Source organism: Coffea arabica, chromosome 10c (genome assembly GCF_036785885.1).
Source record: "Coffea arabica cultivar ET-39 chromosome 10c, Coffea Arabica ET-39 HiFi, whole genome shotgun sequence".
Classification (NCBI taxonomy): Eukaryota; Viridiplantae; Streptophyta; class Magnoliopsida; order Gentianales; family Rubiaceae; genus Coffea; species Coffea arabica.
The window spans coordinates 15,190,811-15,215,928 of NC_092329.1; the positions used below are offsets into that span (position 1 = coordinate 15,190,811).

At 35.3% G+C, this 25,118-nt stretch overlaps 2 protein-coding genes across 19 annotated transcripts; one reads left to right on the top strand and one right to left on the bottom strand.

The window, feature by feature from the left end:
• Positions 1 to 1,608: 1,608 nt before the first annotated feature.
• On the bottom strand, positions 1,609 to 7,448 carry LOC113714461 (F-box protein CPR1). Of its 4 annotated transcripts, XM_027238298.2 has the most exons (3): positions 7,110 to 7,430; positions 4,475 to 4,575; positions 1,609 to 2,997 (listed from the first exon to the last, which is right to left on the bottom strand). In XM_027238298.2, exon 3 carries the CDS (start codon positions 2,954 to 2,956, stop codon positions 1,709 to 1,711), a length of 1,248 nt encoding a protein of 415 aa, XP_027094099.1. In that variant the 5' UTR covers positions 2,957 to 2,997; positions 4,475 to 4,575; positions 7,110 to 7,430; the 3' UTR covers positions 1,609 to 1,708. The 4 variants fall into 4 exon arrangements, with proteins under 4 accessions (XP_027094099.1, XP_027094101.1, XP_027094100.1 ...); XM_027238300.2 differs by lacking the exon at positions 4,475 to 4,575 and having other exon boundaries at positions 7,292 to 7,448; XM_027238299.2 differs by lacking the exon at positions 4,475 to 4,575 and having other exon boundaries at positions 7,125 to 7,430.
• A 6,106-nt stretch (positions 7,449 to 13,554) lies between these two features.
• LOC113713828 (uncharacterized) lies at positions 13,555 to 23,367 on the top strand. 15 transcript variants are annotated; one of them, XR_011822214.1, is made up of 9 exons: positions 13,654 to 13,668; positions 14,183 to 14,806; positions 15,195 to 18,128; positions 18,363 to 18,479; positions 18,677 to 19,534; positions 19,629 to 19,710; positions 20,320 to 22,155; positions 22,257 to 22,488; positions 22,702 to 23,367. XR_011822214.1 is itself a non-coding variant. In XM_072068250.1 (8 exons), the coding sequence occupies exons 5-8, from the start codon at positions 19,504 to 19,506 to the stop codon at positions 20,674 to 20,676; spliced, it is 561 nt and encodes a 186-aa protein (XP_071924351.1). In that variant the 5' UTR covers positions 14,252 to 14,806; positions 15,195 to 15,261; positions 17,457 to 18,128; positions 18,363 to 18,479; positions 19,473 to 19,503; the 3' UTR covers positions 20,677 to 21,169. The 15 variants fall into 15 exon arrangements, 8 of the variants coding, with proteins under 8 accessions (XP_071924353.1, XP_071924355.1, XP_071924354.1 ...); XR_011822213.1 differs by having other exon boundaries at positions 19,473 to 19,534; XR_011822209.1 differs by lacking the exon at positions 18,677 to 19,534 and adding an exon at positions 20,058 to 20,138 and having other exon boundaries at positions 15,195 to 18,479; positions 19,619 to 19,710.
• The last annotated feature ends 1,751 nt before the right edge of the window (positions 23,368 to 25,118 follow it).

A 25,118-nucleotide genomic window follows, 5' to 3' on the forward strand; every position in this document is an offset into this window, starting at 1 on the left:
AATATATCTAGGTTCAAGAATGATTATCTTTATCGGGAGTTCAACAATACTTTTTTGATACCACACCCGTGAGTATAAATTCACCGTTAGATATATAAAAAGAAATATCAACCCTTAAATGATTTTAGAAGTTTCAAATTATTGGTAGGCACCGGTCTACAGCTTTTAAGGCCCATTAAGGTTTGGTAGGAATTTAGGTCAATCTTTCATTCATATAGTAAATTCTATCCTCTCCCTAGAATTACACATTTGGAGAGTTTCCTTCTCTGCAATTTATTCTCTATAAATTACTGACTTAACCATGGGAGTTTTTTTCGAGAGACAGAGCCCTACCTCTCTTTTGTAGTTCACCACTGAAGTTTTGTCAACTACTATCCGCTGTAGACAGTTAAGCTTTTTTTTTTTTTTTTTTTTGTATTAACAATCATTATGAATGCCTTTATGCTTTTATTAATTATTACCTTGACTCTACCTTCCTTGCTAGGAATTGCTACTAGGTTTCGCAAGTATTTTTCTACACGCTCCTCACCAGCCCAAGCATGCAACAGCACAAATTAGTCAAGTGTCCTTTCCAAACGGAAGCCTATTGAAATTAATGAAAGATATGAAGGCTTTCTTTCCGGTTGAAGCCAATGTATTTTCTTTCTTGAAATAAATTTCCACCATTCCTTGATAAAAATTCAAAAGCTGTTGGACTAAAAGATGAACCAAACTATTCGATACTCAAATCGAACTCGACTTGGTAAAAATTCGTTCCAATTTAGTTCGCTAACTAATCAAACTAAACTTGAACAACAATTTATATTCAATAACATTCAAGCTCGATAAAATAATTTGTTCAAATTTGGTTCGACAAATAAACAAGTCAAGTTTGAACGAAATTTCAAGTTTGCTAAAATAATCAAACAAGTTTGAACACTAGGATGTTCATGTAATCATGCATACTATGCCAACCAATATACAGTTTTTTTTTTTTTTTTGGCTCAACACACACTTTTTTTTATTAAATATGTCACTAGTGAGAATTTACATCAATGGTACATTATTTATATGCATACACGTACATATACGTGCATGCATAAAAATACATGGGATTCAACTTTATGCGTATATACACATGGCTAAAGGTTCAAGATTGCCGTGATTTCATTCTATTTTCATATATATATATATATATATATATATATATTTATATCTATATATATGTGTGTGTATATGCATATGTATGTGTGTCTATGCATATATATGTGTGTGTGTGAAAACCATGTAGTAGAAAACGCACCGAGTAAAAGATTCAACTGTTAATGTGAAGGTAGCTGATGTACTTTAAGAGCTTCAATGTCGATTATGTGTTCTCAATCCCAGCACATGAGCATGCATCCTAGATGACCTTCCCTGTTCCGTCACTACACCCAACCTATACTCTCATAAACACGCATAGACAGGCATCTTCAAAGTGAATGACCATCATAATTGCGTCCAAGCGCGCAGTCAAGCGAATTCAAATGACAGATCTCAACCATTTTGGATATATATATATATATATATATATATATATATATAGACAGAGAGAGAGAGAGAGAGAGAGAGGATCCAAGCTTTACATGCTTTAGAGGTAACAAAGCAAAAATCACCACTCAAACCTGTAGGAAACTGTTTCAGTATGAAGTTTATTTGGTATGTACAATGGACTGGTACAGCAAATATGCTAATCAATCACATTTCCCTGGATCTTCCAAGAGAGAAGGCTATTAACATGTGTAAAATAGTGGCAATTAAGAGGAAAACTTCCCTTCTTCATTTCCACATTTTTCATAAGCTGCAAAGAGCAGTCATAAGCATATAAAGAGCCATCTTCATCCTGGAAAATCATTTCGCCACAAATCCTTGAAAAGTAAAGAGGGATCATACAGCTCTCGCTACCCACAGTGATGCTGTATTGCTTCGTCCAACCTTCCCCACATAAATTCCTCAAGATCCACACATCAATTTTGCACAATTCTTCATGACTCACAAATCCAAGATCCCCACGCATTTCCACAATCCTATCTTGAATTCCGCTACTTCTTGGGAGAGGTATGTGATGGAACTTCTCATCATCAACTGTCATAGACACCATGTACTCACTATGATCAACTTGCGGAATCCAATGTATGGCCCTGATTGCAAAAACTGGATCATAGCCAAACCAACCAAAAGCTCCAAATGCAGGTCCATCAACCATTCTCCAGGATCTAGCTCCAAGATTGAGTATTTCGCAGCTAACATATTGCATCTCATCCCGGAACAAGTGAACCAGTTTGAAATGTCTGGCAGTCTGGCTAAATGCAAGTCCATATGATTCACTATGAGGAGGGAATAAAGTACCTAAAGGAAGTGCAGTCAATTCCCTAGTAACAGGATTCAAGGCAATTAATCCACCTTTTTTCATTTTGTTATCAAGTAAGATTAGACCACCGCAAGCAGCTCTTACTGCTCCCAGACAAGTGGCATTATACTCTTCCACCTTCATCTTGCCATTTTCTATTTCCATGAACTTGATGTGAAGCAATGAGGTCGGATCCATAAGAGGTCGCTGAAGTACGGGCACAGATTGCAATTGAAAAAGCTTAGACTCAACAGAGAAAACATTAGAATGCTCTTGCAAGTTGGGTCTGCTATAAGGAAAGAAGACATCTCTTTTTGGTGGAACTAGAAAAATTAAGACGCTTTCAGAACGTTGAAGATAGGCTTCAATGAAAATGCAACAGTTGACAATCTTGTACCATGTCTTACAGACGAACCTAGACCTTTGGAGTGATTCAAGAGGCAGTCGAACAAGTATATTTGATATGCACTCTGTCGGAAGATAGGGAATTCGGCTCTCATACTGCTTTCTCTTCTCTTCCTCCCGCTCTTTCTTCCATGATGCTCTTTGCTTAACTGACTTTAGAAAGCTAATGGATTTGTCTGCCATCAACTTATTAGACTAAACATCCAGCAAAGCCCTGAGTGAAGCTGTAGAAAAAATCCAAAAATGAGTAACATAAAAGGACGTCAACTCTTTAGAAGGATAAGAATTTAATATTTGTGCTCATACCACGATAAAAAAAAATACGGCTTTTGTACTTTCTGACATTAATGATGGAAGGACTAAACCTAGTTGAACAAGATCAAACTATATTAGCTTTGATCTTTTGATCCGATTACTTACTTCACTGAAGAGAAAGAGCATTAAAAACCCTGAATCAAGACATGTTTTAAAACATAAGGATCCGCTAATGTCCTTGATCATCCATTAGTCAAAGGAACAAAGGAGTAATGCTTGTTACGTAAGAGGCAAGTAATGCTGTACCAAAGATAAGAACATATCACAAGCAATACAAGGGAAATGAAACTGTTATTAATGGTTACTGTTTTCGCAATGGTATCTCACTACCAGCAGCTAGTACAAAGGATCAACGGGAATCCATCTTCATGAGTTCGATGGTCTAGATTCACAAAGGCACCTTAAAGGGATTTCGTGTGCCCCTTGTGTACCAAGAAGCATGCAGTCCAGAAACAAAGAGATTGTTACTTTAGGTTACCAAACATTTTGCAAGTATAAATGAGGTAGATACACTCTATCTCAACAAGGGTCCATGGTAACACTTTATCGTATTCCTGGTATACCAAAAGACCTTTCCTATTTTCTCCACATTTTCTGCATTGGGAAATAGTGAATGTTCACAAAAAGTCTTTTTCAGCTGAGGTTTGAAGATTCCTTGTCATACTTGTCTCCTCTGCTAGATATCTGCTTTGCTTTCAAAATTTTTTGCTTGATGGAAATTTTAGAAACTGAGAAAACCAGTTTCCTGAATATCTAACATCATAAAAACAGGTATTTATGCTTAAACAAGACCAACTTAATGAAGATCAAGAAAATACAAAATGAAAATGTGGTTTTACAGTTTTAGCAGACTTTGAGAGGTTTGGAACATAGATTATGCTGATTCTTTCATTTCAACTTTTCAGACAAAAAACAAAGACAATATGCAACAACAACTATCAAATAATGAGATCTGTGGAAATCAGAACCTGTAGGAATAATTATTATCCAGAAACCACTCCACATGTTAAAGAGATATGTATCAAACATACGCCTTGAGTAGCTATGAATAAAGCACCTAAATTAAGCCTCCAATTCTCCACCAAAATGCTAAATTACGCCAAAGTCATCCAAATAGAGCAAGTAACTATGGTTAACACAATAAGTTCATGGTGTCACAAGAAGTTCATTTGATTATGCTTGTGTTATGGTCAGAATAGCATTCCTCAAACTCACCAGGAACTAGAAAGAAATCTAAAACAGAAGATGGTAAAGAAACTGCAACTTGTATCAAAACAGTATAGTGAAATGCAAGGGATCAAAAGTTCCAAGAGCATATATCTATATATGCAATCAAAATCATGGTAAGAAGCTGGAATAGGTCAGAACAGAAATGAACCAGCTTACTCATCTATGCATAGATGGATTTTGTTTTGCATAGCCCATCTATCTGAGAAAGCTGATATCTACCCCTTCAATGCTCAATCTCCCTTTATGAACAGTGTTATCTGTAATTTTAAGGTAAATTTTCAGGAGAGCTCATTTAAATACTGTCATATTTATTTAAGCCCATCTTCAAAGTCTAACATCTCATTTGGCACAGTCTAGATTACCTCCAAAAGAATATCATTATCTATCCCATATAAAGCACTAATATCAAGACAAGCACCATTACGGTACAAGATTTTCCCCACCCCCCCTTCCTAATACAGTTATGGTAGCTTAATACGACTAAATATGCTCCAAATGTAGAAATGCCTTCCAAATGATCAAACTTCAATCTAGAAGTCCTATCACTCATCCAGAAACTGTACACGAGTTTATAAAGATTGGTTGGAGGTTCCAAAAAGAAAAGGAGAGTATATTCTTGCTCATTTATAGGTGATATGTAAGAAACTGGACTGTCTTTTTCAGATCACTATACATCAGCTGACTTACCTCAAGAAAGCCATCTTCCTTGCTTATTGAAAGCTAAAGCTATATACATGGCTCCAAATATATCCAATCCATGTATCTTTCTAAGGTAATTCAACCAGACTTCATGAAGGTTTCCTATCCTGTATTGATTCACTTTTTCAGAGTTACGCCCTTTAACATATCTCTATATTGAACCAGAGAGGAACCCCTAAACTAGGCTTCCTGACAGAACATTTAATCACCTATTCAATAGCTCCAACAAATAGGCTACCAGAATTTCAGGTTGCCATGAAATAATTGTGTAGTGGTATGCACATGCTTGGGCTCCAGAAAAGAGAGCCTCTAAATTCTTCCATGAGTAGGATTTCATGAGTTTTAGCAGGTTATTGTATATCTTTGCATTAATGAACAGAACTGAGTGAGCACTCTCCTTAAAAGTAATACTAGGCTCACATATCAGTTTCCAAAAAGAAAATTTAGAAATTTGAAATGCACTTAGCAAACCTAGTGCACATGTCCTCGTCACAAACTAATATACACTTCCTCTGTAGTCTTTCATTTTCTTTCAATTGTTAGGGAAAAAATTTTGTGAAATAGTTTCCATCGAATTATTAAATTTAATCCACTCCATGAGTAGGATTGCATCTGGGTTGGAAGGAATATATTGCGGATCTTTGCACAATTAATGAACTAAGAAAGCACTCTCCTTAATAAGTAATACTAGACTTTCATATCTGTTTCCAAAAACAAAATTTAGAAATTTCACATGCACTTAGCAAAACAAGTGCATAGGTCCTTGTCACAAACTACTATACATTTCCTCTGTTGTCATCTTTCAATTTCTTTCAATTGTTTGGGAACAAACACTTATGAAATAGGTTATCCTGCTAATCTGATCCCAAAAGCCATGCTTTATGTGCAATAAATGCTGTGGTCTCTGGTTTGATTATTTACATTGAATAGACTTATAATGCAGAGAAAGTCAACAAATTAAGGTGAAAGTAATCATATGATCACCTTAGTTCACATGATTAGTAGTTATTACCTAGGTTCTCACTTTACATGAACATTACAAAGATGATACCTCAGACTACTACATATATAGCTGGCTGGGGTTAGTCTCATCTCTGATCAACTCTGTCTTGACTTTGGCCAGTCTAACAAACATTCTCTCTTATTTCACCCTCAAAATTCTCAAACACACAATTTCATTGAAGTTTGCCACATAATCTTGACTCTCCTACCAAAGGTGATCAAAGAAGTAAGATGGATTTAACTTTGGAGGCAAAGATAGAAGAAGATCACCATTTGCGGTCACATGCAATAAGCATCAAATGTTACAGAAGTGACATGCTTGGCTTCTTGATCACACCCAAGGTGACATCCAACTTGTAATATCAACCAATTAAACAAAAGACTCCTAATTTTCTCCTCAACCTCGCAATTCGATTCAAGATTGAGTCTCAGTCCTTTAAGCCAAGACAATTGACTCTCCAAATACAAGGAGTGCCTGAATTGTTGATACAACTTCGGAAACTTTGTGAAAAGACATGACATAATTAATCAAGAAAGCGCAAAATTTGAGCTATTTATTGTGAATGCCATTTGTGCTGACAGTGTGACTGTGTATGCAAATGTACAATTTTTGGCTACATCTACAGAAATCAGAAGAAAAAGACCGTTATCATAAACAACCCAAAATTAAGCAAGCTTAAACTAGGAGGCCTGTAGCATGCCCTTTTCACTAGTTTTCATCTCATCTCCACTGAAGACTGGGAAAATCAACTAACAGATCATGTTAGCCAATTTTACATAACTCTTAACACCTTTAAGAAAACGCGATTTTCTCAAAATCCATACTTCATCAAACCCCAACCAGCAGAAAGGGGAAAAAAAAGAGAAAATGGAAGGAACAATAAACCACAGTTTTCTTACCCACCCTCTACTCTACCCCCCCCCCCCCCCCAAAACACCACCACCACCAAAAAGAAAACAAGGGAAAAAGCCCACAGTTTCACTAAGCACCCAAAAAAGAATTAAAATCTTCAATCTCGCGTTGAAGGAATTTAATTCTGTTTTAGCTGCAATTTGACCATCCAACTAAAAAGAGCAAAAAGATGCATACCTTATGAATACAGACCTTTGATAGCGTTATTAGCAGAGATCACAGCCATCAAATTTTCTCCTCACAATTAAACAGAACGTATAGCTCATTTGCCAACATAATTGCATAGAACAACGCAAACCCTGATCAAGAAAACTGAACTGATTGAAGATTAGCGTTTTCAAGAAGAAGAAGATAGTCACCTAGCAGGGTTGACTGGAGGACTGGAGTACTAGAGCGGAGGCCGAGGATAACCCATTCTCCTTCTCCCATAAAAGGGTAGACCGATGTTACCTATGCAGGTTTGCTGTCGCTTTCTAGGTTCTATAGTGCCCTTTTCTATAGTGCCTTTTTTTTTTGTACTTGTAACTTCGTCCAACACCAACACATGGTCCGATTCGGAAGTGAGTTTTTTGGATGTTGTTTAAAATTTTATTGTAATTTATTGTAAAAATTTTTAAAAAAATTTTTGAAGTATGTAAATTTTTAAATATTTTAAAGTGTATAATTTAAAAATTTTTAAAAATTTTTTGAGATTATTATAGTTAAAATTTTAAAAAAATTTGTAACAAACAAACTTAGCAAAAAACTCCCGTGTCAAACAGGGAGAAAATGCATGAAATGTAACGTCCCTCATATGGCTGTTTGTTTTGCTTAGTCCTTCACTTTTAAAATGTTACGTTTACATTCCTTACATTGGTTAAATATACCAATTTAGTCCCAAATTTCAATCACTTTTTGCTTGAAACAATCACAATTATTAGTAGGGGTGTTCAAAAAGAATCGAAAAAAGCGAATAATCAAGAAAATCGAATTGGTCCAATTCAAAATATAAGTAACCAATCCGTAGCTTTCAAAATAGTTCCATACGTACTTGATAAATTAGGTTAGGGTATGACTTTTAAATTTCAAAACTCGTGATCATCCAAACGTACCCACATATGTATAAGGTTGCTTAAGATAACTGGTATCCAAACTTCAACCTATAATTATTTAGTAGTTTATTAATAATTTAAGTTACAAGACCCATGCTAATGTACATTTTATTTTTCACAACTTATAAACTTGTATATTTAATCTTATTTTTTATTTATTTTTTCCATTTTCTATATTCGTCGCTGCTAATGTCATTTATTCTGCTACTCTATTTCTTCGCCTTACTTCAAAAAAAATTTTCCTTTCTCATAAATTCTATCCATTTCACAACTCTACTCAGTTTATTTTTAATATATAGAGCTTACATGTTTGGTTGTGAATCAACCTATCAACCTTAATAAAAAATGAATTAGTAGCTTTCAAGAAGTAGAGAAAATGAAAACAAATGTTTAAAATATTTTATACTTTAATTATCTATTATGTTTCGATCTTCTATTTGGTTGGTGGTTTCTAGAGTTGTAGGATTAAACAATTGTATTGATTTAGATAACTATTGTATTGCTTTCCTTGTTAATCTAATTATGTTTTTCTTTTATTTTTTTTCCTATAAGTACCAGAGGGTTAAATTACCATGTATATCCAAGCCTATCCTACAAAATAACCGGTTAGCGGTTAACCTATTGAATAGGGCTAGGGTATGAAATGCAATTTTGTTGAACCGTTACTTGTACTTAGGGTTAGTGAAATTGCAAATGAACTGGTTACTCAGTTCATGAACATCCCTGATTATTAGTGGTAAATTTTATAGGTACGATAGGGTCAAAGTGAAAATTTTAACATGTGTATCATACAACCCATATCATTGCGTCTTCAGGGACGGACGCAAGATTTTGATTTAGGGGCGAAGCAAACGATCAAACAATAAGTAACAAAAAATTATTAAAACAAATGATCCACACTAACTAGAAACCAAAGTCTTAACACCAAAATTTACTAGGTGCTAACTAACAACTAAATGTTTTTAATGAGAAGAGAGAGAGTATAAGCAAAATATGAAAGTTAAGTCATGAATCAAAATCATGTAAACATTTACTAAATTCAATAAATAGACATTAACCTATATAAGTTAACACAAACATTCTAAGTTACAAATTTAGAATAAGAATGATTGACAAATTAATAATCATAAAAAAAAATCTAAATCACAAATTTAAAATAAAGTGTACGTGTCTAAATAATTAATGATTATGAATAAAAAATATAAAGGAATTGTAAAGGAAAAACTTAGAATTGTAAAGGAATACAAATTAATACTTGCCTTGAGAAAATGGCATTTTGTGAAGGATGGATGCTTGAGATGAATTGAATGAACGTGGGGAAAGATCAATAATGCTTGTTCATTTCGGAGTTGACTTTTGACTAATGTATCAAGTCAATCATGTATAAATACAATTCTAACCACCAGCCTTTGGGCTTTGGGCTGGTGGCCACCACCTAATTTGGTGGGGTTCCTTTCCTCCCACCAAATTGACACATTTAAGTGGTTTGTTTTAAAAAATTCAGGCGGGTGTATTGTGCACTCGTTTGGTCTAGTGGTGGTTCAGTCCCCTCCGGATTATTCCTGGACCTCCTTAGGTCCACCCCCTCCCCCTTAGTGTAGAATAGATTAAGTTATACAACAATTATCGTCTTCGGAAAAAAAATGTTTAAATACAATTCTAAACACGATTAGATTTCCTTTTTTTTTTTGTCAATTATATGTTTCGTTACCTTAATTAATATAAGGATACACTAAATACATTAAAGTTATAATAATAAAATTTTAAAAAATATATAAAAAACCTAGAGTGAGTTATTTTAAAACATGTTTTTAAAAAGAAATTAAAGGAGATAAACACGTTGACTAATAAAAAAAAAACTTGTTGAGGGAGCAAAATAATAAAGTTCAAACTTAAATTTAATACTTCTCGGATTATTTACAAATCCATCTGCCCCAGTTTGCCCGTGTTCGTTGTTGCTCGTTGGATTGTTTATTTGGATATCAAATTTTTTTCAGATAATATTTTGTTTGCATCATAAATACATTTTCCAATCCACCTTTTTATCTTACATACATCACATCATAAAACGTGTTACAATAATTATTTCAAATAATACTCTATCCAAACAAAGTCTTAATTTTCAAGACTTTCTCACCTTCATTGCCCTGCCATTTTTATTGATTTGTGTCATTGGTACCTCTGGGCAGATGAAAACTAATTGACTTTTGCCTTTTTGTTGATTATTTTCTCTCAATTTTTGAGTCTACAAAGATGTTGGATAGATCAAAAGATATTCTAAGATTGGATAAAAAAGGTCGGATCATGTTGGTGGGTTAAAATCTCTAATTTGTTGTCCCTATAAATTTCGTTATATGTGTCCTGGTCTTATCATGGATTCAGGCAATACTGTGGTCGGAATTAAAGTTTGGGATCAAGTTGGTGCATATCACTTTTGTGAGGCATGTAAATGTATTATTAGGAAAGTGAGGGATCAAAAAATCAAAACCCAAACATTGATAAAGGTAAAAGTATGAAAGTCAGAGAAGACATGAAAGTTTTGGGCAATTGATAATGTAAAATAATATAAAGCTACTTTATTTAGTGGGTGCTGATTGTCTTGGCTTAAAATTTAACAAAATCCCTCTTATCTTGCTTCCCGAGCGTAATTAACCGTTAACAAAAAGTGATTTTTTACATGCCTTCTGATCTCTACACAACCTTCCTATCATATACCAAAACCTCATCTACTAAGTAAGGTAAAATATCAATAAAAATAGCAATCTCTAATCTTTTAACTAAAATAGAAGTATAATACAATTAACATAAAAAGTCAACACGTGAATAGAGTGAACGCAATTAAATTCGTGACATTTTCTTCATTTTTCATTGTAATCAAGAGGTTATATTGAAAATCATTGTTGATTCTCTTTTTGTTGATAAAAAGTATAGCCAAATCACGACTCTTGTTTTTTTTTTTTCTTTTTTGGGATAGAACAACTAATTTTTATTAAGAAGAAATCAAGTCCGCAACAAGCGCACAAATAACAAACCATGGAAAACAAACTCCCAAAACCAAGCATTTGAAATATTACAAGCATAATGACAAAGATTACGAGCAATAACATTTAGAATCATGACAAGTTGTACATAATGGATTGGATCTTACCCAAACCCGATGTATTTAGACGGGGTTTAGATTTAATTTCTCAAACACAGACCCTAACCAGACTCAAATCCTATAAAAGAGTTATGAGTCTAGGTAGGGTCTGATTTTTCTATAATCCAGATTCAAATCCAAATACATACCAAACCCTACCTAGACCCATGCATATATAATTAAATTATATATATATATATATATATTAGTAAATTTATAAAATATTCTAATATTCTATGATTATTGGATCAGATACAGTAAGAATTCATGATTGTTTCCTTTTTTCAACCTAATTCTAGTTGTCATTGTAATTAGCCAAAACTTTTTGAGAAAAAAGAGAAAAAGTAAAGATAAATAAATGAAAGATTTGACATAGATATAGTTGAAGTTTTAAAAATAAATAGAAATAGTCGATAGCTGTTATTTTTTTGAGTTCATAATATTGCATTCAACTTCTTGGATATTAATATTATTATTTGAAAATAAAAATTGGATGGTATTTATATTTTTTTTGAAATTTATATATTTTAATATATTTTATTTTAGTGTGTTTATAAAAATACAATGAATACCCATTGGATACCCAAATCCAAGAGGGTCTAGATTTGGACTTATTTTTTTAGACTCATAAGGGCATAGAGTATAATCCACATGCCACATCAGCATTTTACTATCTCCTCTATTATTATACTTTCACTCATAATGGATTACACTCTACATAGTATAACAGTATGGGTACATAATCAAATCAAACATTTATTTTAATAATGTATAACTCATATCCCGTCAATAAATAAAGTAATTTTTAAAAATAATTTTGTTATTTTTAAAAAATAAATTATTAACTTTCATTAAATTTTATGCCTTTTGGATTTTTTATTTTCTAAAAAAATAATATTATTAATTTCTGAGTTTAAACAATATATCTTTTTCTATCTCTTAAAAAAATATATTGTTATTTTCTGAAAAATAATTATGTAATTATTAAACAAATATATGATACCTCAAATGTGAAAATATCACAATAATCCATAACCATACCAAGGTTACAATAGTCCTTCCCTATCAAAATCCTTCCTTACCTCCAACAAAGTTTTTGAACCTCCACAACCCATACCAAGATTATAATAGTTCGATGTGCAGTAATTTTCCATGGTCGGATTAAAATAAGTGGGTGGCGGATACATGACAATTGGATAAGGAAAATTTGGTGAATTTTGGAAATTTGATAGATGGTTGGAAGTGGATAAATTTAGGGGATATGCATAATTTTGCACATTTGTAAGAATACTAGAAAATGAGAAATTTGGATGATTTGAAAATTTTTGGTGGTTTTTTATTTTTTGAGGAGGATGAATTTTCTATATTTGGAGCATTTAACATATTTTTAAAACTACTTTCGTCCATAATCATAAAATATTGAAATTTTAGAAAATTGTGTAAAGAGGTTGAGGAAAATGAGTGAAAGAGTAAGAGAAATAATAGAGTAGGATAGTGAGATATGAAAAAAAAAAAAAAAAAGTGTCTTGCGTTTTTATATAGAGAGAACCAAAAAATGACCATTGAAAAAAAAATTAAATGTTAATTTGCACCATGAAATTTTAGCTATTGTCCATCTTTAATCAAATTTATCCATTGTGAAAAAAATGCCCACTATCTCCTCTTTTTCAACAGCATTTATACCTATCATTCTGATGATACGTGTAATGCTCATTACACGGCCACAATGGGTGATTGTATTGTGTCATGGGACATGCCATTGGAGTTGCTATAAGGGTTTAGATCTGGGTCTAGATCCAACTAAATTTAATGAGTTTGAATCTGGATCAAAGGGATTTAATTTAGACCCTGGAGTGTAGGGAAGACAAGATTAGATACTTTGATGTTGTATTCTACAACACAAAGACTGGTCAACAAATCCCTCCACATCTCAGGCATGAACATGACAATATTGCTGCAAAACCAACAAAGAATACCGTCCGAAACTTGAAAGATCAAAGCTTCATGAAGCGGAGAAAAATTCAAAGATTAATCATCAACAGACACTGGCTCAAGGAATGGGGAATACAAACACCTGAATATGACAAAATAATTTAGGAGACAAAACAAGAGTTATCTGCAGCAATCTGCTAAAAATACAAACAAATATTCAAACTGGCTCAATCGAAACAAAATTCAAAAAAAATCTTTTTTTACCGTAGCACTGGAAGCACTGTAGCAATCCGGCAAGTTACTGTGCAAACACGGCAACTAAAGACAAACAAGGCACTGTAATGGTACTATAGCAAATATTGTAGCAGGTACTGTAGCAACACGGAAATTTTGTTATAAATACCCCTCAAATCCAACACAATCCACATACCATTCTTACACCAATTCTTCAAGTCTAACTCTCTCTCTAGCTTAAAGGAACCTCTCCCTTCTCTCTACAAACTAGTTCTTAGTTTTTATATTTTAGTTTTTAGAGTCAAACAAAGGAGCAAGCCTTGTGCAAGCTTCTTATCTTGTAAGTTCTCTTACAAACTCTTTTATTCTTATATTCAATCAAATGGTTGATTGAGCCGCCTCATATTCATATTCATTCACTTGTTTTATTTATTCTGTTTATACTAACCATTCATGGCTGGTATTACCGCCTAAACTAACACTCTAACTGAGTGGCAGTCCGACTGCGACCCACTTCCTAACTCTTATGCTTATATATATATTTATATATTGTGAGAACCTAAGAAAATTATGTATATACCGTGAATTTATTTCATTTTATTTACTTTGTTCTTAGAAATATTATATATAACAAATAGTTGGTTAAATTAAATGTCTAATTGAAGTTCTATAAATTGAGAAATTAGAAATATCCTAGAATTGTGTAAAAAAAAATTCTTATAGGGATATGCAAATTAGAACAAATAAAGTTAGGAGTCTTTGCATGAAATAATAAAACTATAGCTCTTAGTAAGCAAATAAGTTAAAATGAAAAGACCAAACTAACCCTGAAGTTTGGTTAAACCTCCATGCAGCCAGCAAGCAAGCTATCAGATTGCTAACATAGGAACCGAGTGGAGGAAAATTTTGGAGAGTTGGTCTGAGTGGAGAAACTTTGAAGTGTGTGGCACCGAATGAAGAATTGACCACCGAGTGACCTTCTTTCTTCTAACTCTTGAGCCTTCTAAACAAAGGGATAAGTGAGTAATAAGAGGAGAAATAATCTTCTGGACAACCGAGAGGAACCGAGGCAAATTATTTGCCAAAACATTTGGGCGATGACCGAGAGAAATCAAAGAGAAATCAGCTACCAAAAACTGCTAAGTCTAAGCGGTGGAAATAAGGAAACAAATAGGAGTCGGCTTGCTAGTTTGGGCGGTGGTTAACATTTGCTAAGTTAGGTAGTGACCGAGAGCAAAGGAGACTAGGTAGTTCTGTCTTTCTTTTCTTCCATTCAATCTTTATAAAACACAACCGAGAGGAAACAGAGAGGGTGAGAAAAGAGAAAGCTTGGCTAGCTTCACCATCAGCTAACCAAAACTACACCAACGAAGACAAGAGAGAATACAGCAAGGAAGGCAGGAGAAGCTGGAATTAGGATTGAGGAACCGAGACAGAAACTTAAGCAGCCTGCAATAACGAACCTTAAGGGGGAAAAGGTAACACTCGCCATAACAACTCACTATTTAGATAGTATAATTGGTGAAACATGAGCTATAAGTTGAGCTTAGCTAGGAATTTAGCTTCTGGTTCAAGAAAGTGTTGTGCAGAAACTGTGAAATTGCAGATACTGAGCTTAAACTGGAACTTGCAGATACTGAGCTTAAACTGGAACTTGCAACTGTTCTTAATATTTCTTGGGATAATAATGTTAAGAACCTGCAATAATCTCAGGCTTATTCGGTAAATATGAATGAATAAACAAGCTGCAAGTAGTGTTTGAGCAGAGAAACTGAGCTTCGACTGAAGAAAGAAATTCTGATTTGAAACTTAAAGGTTCACTGACTGAACCTATGTGAACTGAGTGATGACCGACTGAAATTGCAGGTTGTTATCAAGCGAAAATGGATGAGTGTTGCAGAAAATGTATGAAGATGCTTGCTTCTGGTATAAGGTGAAATCTAGCTAAGGGAATTTGCGAAAATTGGAACCTTGAGCTGGAATAGTTAGATGTAACCTGATGAACTGCTATCAGTTTCATCAGGAAAAAAAAGAAGAAATCATGAATAATAACTCTAGAATTTACTTTGATAATCTGTAAAGTGTGCATGGCATCTTGATCACTTCACGCATGAGAAGATGAGCTCGAAATGGAGAGAACTGAACTCGAAGGAAATCTGATGCTTGCTACTATGCATCAGATTTTGCAGCTAAGTACGGGCATGAGATTTAGTCCAGCTTTCCTTCTAAATTCTGATCATAGACTTCCATGTTTGTTTAGGATGACCTGTAGCTGAATAAATAACCTCTGTATGAGTGATTGAGACCTAAAACTGAAAAGGAAAAGTTGAGGAAGTGTCACATAATAAACTACTGCCATGCTAAAAATTCATTGGCTGCAACCGAGAGGGAAAAGAAGGAAACTCTGGTTGTCCTTTGCAAATCTTAACTTCCAGACTCATGTATAAAGCTGTAACATGTCATAAGTCACTTAACCTCAACCAGTGAGACAGAAATGAATTGAAACTAAACAGAGTATTGAAGGAAGAATGAGCAAACTACTGCAAGTGTTCTTGTCATTCTAGCCGAGAGAGAGAGTTTAAGACTTGATTCAGCTTTGGTCTTTTATTTTGACTGTAAACCTATGTTCTTGCATATGATGCTCTGTAGTTGGGTAATTACTCCCTGCATGTAAAGTTGGGAGGGGGAAAGTAAGCAAATGGTGGGAAACAGCCTTGTACTTGAATGCCTAGCTACTGGAAAGTTGTATTTAGCTAAAAACAGAATTTATTGTTGTTTTTGCTGGACTTATGTATTGATAGTACATGTTATTTGATCCAATTTAAGCAGGGACAGGGTAAATACTGAGTGTTCAATATTTTAACCAAGTAAAAGACGAAATATTCATGAAAATTATGAAGTATATTGCTGGAACTTGATTTGATGGTTGACATGGTAATGAATTGAGCTTCTATAATGTTTCGGAAACTTTAAGGCAACTTATTGTAGTTAGATACATATGACGGCTGCTAACCACTTAATCTTGTCTTCATGAACATTTTAAAGACTTTAGAATTTAAGGGGGCTGGCATCGTGAAACAAAATTTAATTTACAAATAACTTAGAGTTTAGTTGATTTAAAAGGCAACAAATGGAGTGTCTATAAACCAAAATTAATGAATATTGAATTGAGAAAGATATATTCCTGATTTAAATATTATACAAAGATATAAACCTGGAAAAAATGTATAATTTTTGGTTTGAAATGATAAAGTTAATAAATTTTGAAATAAAATGTAAAATAAATATAAAATATGTTATATCTTGTATTTTAAAGCTAAAACTTGACTTTAATAGTTTAAATCATAAAATAATAAATGATAAGTGGTCATCTATGAATTGTATATTCACTTTAGAGTTATAAACTTGTCCCAGGGGGTAACTGTGAGTCAGGAAACAAACTCGAGAGTAATTTATTTGGGTACTTGGTAAGTGTTTTCGAATTTATGTGTTTAACTATTATGTTTATTTAAGTGAAATTATGTGATAACTGTGCTTATTATGAAATATTGCTAAGCGATTCATTGTAAAGTATATCTCAATTATCCCTCGCCTTCTAAGTCGAGGGTGTACTTTATCGCACTCGATTTAGTTAAGCTTAAAAGTTTATAATTGACTAAATGTTACTGTAAGTATGCATGAATGTAAGCCGTATGTGTACTTTACCGCATCGGCTGAACTAGGCCCCAAAAACCCTTTGTTCAACGGACTATTCGAGCCAACAAAGGGCTTGGTCGGATAGGACGAAAGTTTTAGGTAAATGTTCCGGTATACTCAAGTATTACCCTGAAGTTGGGAGATTATTAAACTGATTATTGAATGTAGGGGATTGTTTATTGTTTTGGAGGACATAAGGAGGTGAATTGACGGAGTGTGCAATAATATTGAAATGAATGTCTCACGACACTGAAATGAATGTACAATGACATTGAAATGACTCCCAGGAGGAGTTTGTATCCTTTTGATAGTGATTGTACAGTAAAATATGCACTACTTTAATTGTACTAATTTAAGTGATTATTAAATGTTACTTGTTCGGCAAACCTCACTGAGCTTTAACTCAACCCTTTAGTTTTGTTTTCCTTACAGGAGTTGGTGGTTGAAAAACGAATGAGGGAGCTTAGGGAGTTAACAAGAAGTCTTTTGTGATTGTAAATTATCTAGTATCATACCACGCTGAAGTTTTGTATTAAACTTGGCATTGTAAAATATTTGAACGTGTGGTTTTAGTATACCACAATGTAATCACTGAAGTTAATGTGAAATTAATGAGTTCTGACGAGAGTCAGATAGACGATTCACTAATTTTTAGGGTGGGTACACCCTAGAAGGACGTGAGGTCGTCACATATATGCGATTTGGTTAAAGAGGCAAAAAAAAGAGAAGAAGAAGAAATTTTGGCTGTGTTAGGATCCCCCAAAATTTTCAAATACTGTTTTTGTAGTCCAAAAACAGGGGTGGAAAATTTAAAAGTCTACAGTGCGCCTTTACTAAAATGATACCATTTTAACTCAAAACCCCATCGTCTCTGTTTTTGTGTCCCAATTACCTACTGTTCCGTTTTTGTGAAGCATGCTTTCCCCTTTTCTAATTGATGTTCTTGCCGAAGCATTACCTCTCCGCCATTCCAGCCCTGGAACAACTGCAGAACCCCCATTAAACTTGAGGCGAGCTTCTCCGACCATTGGTGCACCAAATCTTCAACAAAAACTTGCCAAATTAGCATATCCTCCATTGTTAAGTGAATACTCAGCTCATCAGGTTAGTACTTTTGGTTGTTCTATCCACTGCGTTTTGAGTATGCCGACCATTTTGAGCAGCAAGCTCCCCTTTCCTCATAGCAGCGTTCTAAGTAGCTTCATAAGTCATCCCTGTACAGCTGTTTTCCCGCTTTTCTTTTTCCATGTGACACTTACTATGGTTCAAAAACTATTTTTGGGGTTCTTAGTTTATCAGCGGACAGTGCTGACACTTGTTTTGGCATTTGCTTGTCAGTGAATTTGGGAGCCTCTGTTGCCGACTGTGAGGAAACTGATACAAAATTTCAGGCAGGTTCTGCACGGGCCAGTCATCTGCATTGTGGCTGCATTTTCGGTCTTCCTTGCTAGCCAGGTCTATATATTCTCCAAGTTTCTAAGACAACAGAATTCATTGTTTAGGTTTTAGAACAAAATTCTGGCGGACATAATCAGCTGATAGAATTCTCAGTAAATCCACTAGACATTTGGATGCGTTGACATTTATTTCTTAACAATTGCATGGCGATAAGATAGTGATGGGTTGATACTTACTTGTTGGCGATACAACAGGGTTGCTGGACACAAACTTGTTCGAAACATTTGCCAACTGATGCACCTTAATCGTTGCTCCCTTGCATGGATTTACTGCATTTCTGGCTAAAGCTAACAGCTGCGATTGCTATTGCTTTAATTCTGCATTAATTATGGGGTTTTAGCTGCATTCATATTACACATAACAGGCTTGAGCCATAATTTATTTGCTTGCCAATTTCGGATAATAGCTTATTTCCTTTTATTTTGCTGCTTTTTGGTTCTTATTTAGAGGGATTGAGTTAGTTTTTATGAGGAAGCTAATAAAACCATCCTTTCCATGAGTTGGCATACATAAGACCAGCAGGCATTAGTACAGTTTTACCGTCTGCAAGTAACGTTTTTGAGAAAATGTCGTTAAACTACCTCTAACTGCTGACAACAAGATAAATGATAACATCCTTAATATACGATGTTTATGCGCTTAGAAATAGACATAAACCTATCGCTCTGTAAATCTTCCTTCAACAATAGTCAAGAATTCACTGTTGGAAAGTAATTAACATAGGTTACGGTTTGCACCTTTCACGTTTGTTCATTTCAGTTAATCCCCTTTGCTTATTGTTGTACCTATCATGCATAAACGTGCTAATCTGTCTTCGTAATTGCTCGGGAAGTCAGCTATGCTGACTTTTCAGCATATTTCACATTGAACATAAGCACTTGTTCAAATTTTTTGATCCTATATTGTATGCCTCACATTAATCTTTTCAAGTAATATGTTTCGGTCAGCTATCATTGGTTAACACACTTGACTTTGAGGTGAACGATTTAGGTGATACTTTGTAGAAGTTTAGTGCAACTACATGCCCCCTGTCACTCGGCATGCTTGGAAGGGTATATAGTACTTCCATCTTCTCTATCTGCACTTGACCGTATGGATACTTAATTGGTCATAACACGTGCTTCTCCTGCTGCTAGCTTTTCAAAGAAGTAGGAGACTCAGCAATTCTTCTTCAAAGTCAGCTTGTGGAGAAAACGATTTGCAGCTGTGCATCACTAACTATTTCAAGGTGAGTTATCGAGAAAAACCTATGACTCGGGCTGGTTGAATGCCTTAGATCAGTTATGGAGCTACGTTAGTTTTCCTTGAGAGCTTAATTTTTCCTTTATGAGTCAACCACGAGCAAAGTATACGCAACGTATCACTTTCACTTCGGAACATGAAATTGCATTTGCCCAACATCTTGTCAGTATGCATTGGAAGGGAGAAATATCCCCTCATAACATCGGGGGTCATGTCGTCCCCGAAATTACTAGCATGCTTAATGTTTCGTTTGGCACTTCATTTCCCCGCAACACCATTAGATCGAAGTACTATGCCTTGCAAAGCCTGACCAAACTGTATATTTCATTCAAGAGGCGTGGCACTGGTATGGGTTGGGACTCTACCAACTACACTTTCATGATGGACGATGGCTGCTGGGCAGATCTACTCCAGGTGGCATAACCTTCGCCGATATTTCCTGCCTTAGATCAGTTTTTTATGACCCTTAACTTGTGCATCTGGACTTTTCGAATAAGTTTCTCGCTAGCAGCCTAATCATTTCCCTATTATGAAGACTAGTTGTATTGGGTGTTTTATGCATCCTCTAATGCTGATTTTAGTGTATTTTTTGTAGGTGAACAAAGGCTACGGAAGATTTTATGATAGATCATGCCTCGTTTTTTATTTGCTTGAAGCAGTGTTCATGAATCAAGGCGCTACTGGGGACTACAGCCCTCAACATGAACTATCACCTCTCAACTCTGAAGAGGAGTTGGAAATGGAGAATGCTATGAGAGGTGCTAGGGGAAAGGACTTTGTAGACGTCGGTTCATCGGATGAAGATGTTACGATGCCGTCGACTAGGAAAGGGAAAGGGAAAGGGAAAGCACAAATCGGGAGACATGTCAACCGATTCATTCTTCTCATGTCGAACCAATTCCGACAATATATCCGTGCTCTAGATAGCATTGAGAATTTGAGATCCATTTGAGTGGCAAAAAGGGCAATAGCATGAGTGGTTCGGTCTCTTCACCCTTGAAGACAGCACATCGTCCTTTGGATGCTGATTCCGAGCTAAAAGCTGCCTTGGCAGAGCTTTGTGGCCTGAATCTAGACATAAATGTGCATCTAAAGGTTGCAGATGCATTAAAGGATGCTTCGATCGGGCGATTTGGGCCACTTGCAAGACTGATGTTGCCCGTCTTGCATTTGTGAGGCACCGAGGGTTCTTACCCCCAGAGTAGATGGAGCCTTATCCATTTTATCTTTGTTACACTTATGAGAGCTCATGTTATGCATGTGTTTTTGTCCCTGCTATGTCATTTGAGTGTTGACATAGTATTAGCTTACGTATGAGTATGCCTTAACTTTATTAGCGATTGTGCCACTGTACCAGGGAAGAGTTTTCCATTTTTCTTCCACTGATTTTTTTTTCCAATTTGACTCTATGAAACAATGTTGCCGCGGCTGGCCACTTCCCTTTATTTCTCCGTCATTGGATTGGAAACCCTTGATTTATTACTTGACAAGTGACTAATTGTAATTACAGCTGTCTTGATAAAAATAATACATTTAATACTTGTTGCTTTTATTTTCATTGGCCAGTTGTTAATATGTTTATTGGTGCATTTGTGCAATATCTCCTATCCCATATTATGTGGCATACCCAGGGTAAAATTCGTTGGTCTATTAGCATGATAGTCAGCTTTAGGTGTTTTGAATGTCATGGACTCAGGCTAGTTCATGGCCGTGGTTGAGCGTGTAGTAGTTTTCAACTTCAGTAGCTGTTTTGCTAACTACTTTTGACGCACTTTTGTTAACTACGAACTCTCTAAAGTTGGGTACTGGATTTTGTTGACATTTTTTTATCTATTTGTGGGACATAAATGTGTAGGGTAGGGATTGATCATTCAGTGAGAAGTTGGAATCATTAATTGATGGATAACCACGTCCATGTTCAGGGCGGACACTAGGACGATGAGACGGACGATATTGACCTCAACAACGTACTTCCGGCAGTTGTTGTACTGGGATTGGTTTTCTTTGACCCCTTCATGAATCGTGTTCCCAGAAGAAGAAGAATCCGAGATAGTGCACTTTTTGGCAGGGATTATGTGCTTGAGCTGATAAATGACCATCGAGATAGAATTATCGAGAATATGCACATTCATGTGCCCCTGTTCCTACAGTTGTGCGACCTCTTGGTTGAGCGTGGGTACTGGCACGCATATCCTTTTCAGAGGGTTAGGATTCATGAATCCGTTGCTCTGGCACTAATGTGCTTGAGCCATGATGAGCGGCATCGGGCTTTAGCCGAGTGCTTCCAGCATTCAATAGAGACAATTGACCGGCATGTACGTAGAGTTCTCCGAGCATTGGTGCGACTTAATCGTGATTTCGTTAGGCCAAGAACATTGGTGAGACACGCCCCAGAATTCTGAATAATGGACTCTTTTGGCCGTGGTTTAGGGTAAATAACTGTGACATTATATACATGCTAATTCATCCATAACTATGAAAGCACCTAATGCTGTTACTACATTAACATACAATTTGCCGTTTTCTTGTCAGAATTGTATTGGAGCTTTAGATGGAACCCACATATCCGCTTGGTGTCGAGCAGAGATAAGAGAGCGGTTCAAAAATAGGCACGGTGGGTTATCTCAAAATGTGATTGCAGTTTGCGATCATGATATGCGATTTGTCTACATTCGAGTCGGTTGGGAAGGCAGTACACACGACACTAGAATTCTCCAAGACACATTGCTTGATCCAAATTTTGGGTTTCCAACGCCAACTCAGGGTATGTAACTAGTCTATCTTCAGAAGCTTTAAAACTTGGATTTCCATATTTGGCATTAGCAAATAACAAATAGATCGCCAATATGTTAGACAAGTTTGTTTAAATAATAAGACGGAAATCCATTGACTAGCATTCGATGCATTGACTGGTAGGAAAATATTATATGGTGGATGTTGCCTACACTAACATACCTGGGTTCATGGCACCATTTAGGGCTGCTCGGGGCACGCAGCATGAGCGGGCAGCTAAAGTTTTATTCAACCGGCGACACGCTTCTATTAGAAATATTATTGAACGAACTTTTGGGGTTCTTAAGAAGCGTTTTCCAATACTCAAAGGCCCAATGCAAAACTACCTTATAGCAACTCAAAACAACATTGTGCTTGCATGTTGTATTCTGCACAATTTCATGAGAGATTATGTGCCCAACGATGAGTACTTCAATCAAGAAGTTGCCCTCGGAGCCCTTGCAAATGCACAGGAAGAAGGGAATCAAATCCATGGAGCCCAATCCATCAATGTGTCGCAATAGGGTATAGATAACTGGAACGAAGATGGGCAGGCAATAACGGTTCACATGTATCTCAATGGACAGAACGCTTAAACAAGCCTAGGTCCTGCGTGTAGTAGTACTAAGTAGAAACTTTGCTTGGCTCCTACAATCCTGCTAAAACATTTTACAATTCAGCTGCTTTGTATGAACTACGTCTATTTTGGGGATGTACCATGAATGATTGGCCTTATCTCAAAAAGTCACCAAACTTGGAACAACATGCTGATTGCTACATGCCTAGGCTAGGAATAAAATTTTAGTTACAAGTAGGGAGAAAACAATGGATTGTAAATTATTTGAGATATTTTTACTGTAGCACTTTTTGTGATGTGATGTATGTGAGATAAAAAGATAATTGAGAAGATAAAAAGGTGTGTTGAAAATTGTAATGATGATGCATATCCCAGCTGTGCTGCAGATCCATGATTGGAGTGCAAACACTAGCTTTCCAGTGATCCCAAATTATTCCCCCAAATTGAGGTGCCTTTCAAATACAGGTCAATCCAAACGCAGAGTTTTGCAAAAACAATAAGTTGTTCAAAAACTTCAATCCAAGCGACTATGGCTGTATTTGAAAATATGCTACAGTTGAATTTTTGAAAAACACCTCCAAAAACAGTGAATCCAAACGCACCCTTTGTTTTTCATGGACTCTCATTGGCGGTAGACAATATGATTTTAGCTAATGTAAAATTCAATGAATTGTCAATCTCAAACAATGAATTGATAACTCAAAAATCTCAAATTTATAAAATTGTTGATTAGCTTGACAATATGGAGTTCAATAGAATTGGATAGTTATAAGGAGGTTGACTGACGTTAAAAATTTCATTGTTGGTTGGCTAAATTTTTTGATAATTGTGGTTTATAAGGCTTTAAGAATTATTTTGTGGTAAAAATTTATGTAACAAACAAAATTACGACATCGTGTTTTGGGGCACTTATGAGAAGCAACTATGGTGACTTTAATGATGAATGAGTCATTGTGTTTGAATAACTTGATCATGAAGTATTGTCAACCAAATTATTTGTTATGTATAAAGTTCCTCTTTTCACTACCTTGTGCACTATATGAAGTTCACCCACCAGATATCCCGTTTTGTTATTATACTAATTACACCATATTTAAAGGTGAACATTGCCCTTCTTTTGAATTAATGGGCTCACAGCAAACAAGTTTCATCCTAAAATATTAGGTAACACGATTGCAATACCAGAAGGCTTTTGATAATATACAGGCATATATCCTGAACAGTATACTTGGCGAAGAAGTGGCTGAAAATGATGATCTCGAGAAGGATAATGTGGAGGCTTCAAAGCTATATCCAGTCTAAATTTCAGCAGTCTGAGAGATTGCCGACATTTTTAGATGCAGACTTACGAAACCTGCTTTAGTAGTCAATTATGTGTCCTAAATCCTACCAAATGAACATGCGTCAAACATCGCCTTTCTAGTTCCGTTAATACATATACAACCACAAAAACATACACAGATTTTCATTTCTGTCCAGGTGCGCCAAAAAAGTTGAAGAGGACATGCATACATCAGTATTGTTTTGGCTAATTATATACAAGCAAAGGGACAAATAACCTGAAGCAGATAAATGTTTAGATATATATATCTAAAATTTACATGCTTTAGAGGAAAAAAGCAAAGTCGACACTCAACTCTGCAGTACAACTTCTCCATTAAAAATGTTTTCTGGATGCAGACACTAGACTAATAACAGGGAATCTGCTAGTCATTCACGTTACCCTGGATCTTCCATGAGAGAAGGCTATTAACATGTGCAAAATAGTGGCCAACAACTGGAAAACTTCCCTCCAGCATTTCTACTTTTCTCATATGTTGCAAAGAGCAGTCACAAGCATATAAAGAGCCATCTTTATCCTCAAAAATCATTTCGCCACAAATCCTTGAAAAGTAAAGAGGGATCAGATGACTGTTACAATCCACTGTGATGCTATATTGCTTTGCCCAACCATCACCACATAAATTCCTCAAGATCCACCCATCAATTCGGCACAACTTTTTATGAGTCACAAATCCAAGACCCCCACGCATTTCCATAATCCT

Excerpts from the sequence above, each read along its gene's own strand:
- LOC113714461 (XM_027238300.2), bottom strand. The coding sequence starts at position 2,956 with ATGGCAGACAAATCCATTAGCTTTCTAAAGTCAGTTAAGCAAAGAGCA.
- LOC113713828 (XM_072068252.1), top strand. The coding sequence starts at position 19,504 with ATGCCCCCTGTCACTCGGCATGCTTGGAAGG. Across the intron at positions 19,711-20,057 it reads GCATCACTAACTATTTCAAG|AGGCGTGGCACTGGTATGGG; the intron begins GTGAGTTATCGA and ends ATTTCATTCAAG. Across the intron at positions 20,139-20,319 it reads GCTGGGCAGATCTACTCCAG|GTGAACAAAGGCTACGGAAG; the intron begins GTGGCATAACCT and ends TATTTTTTGTAG.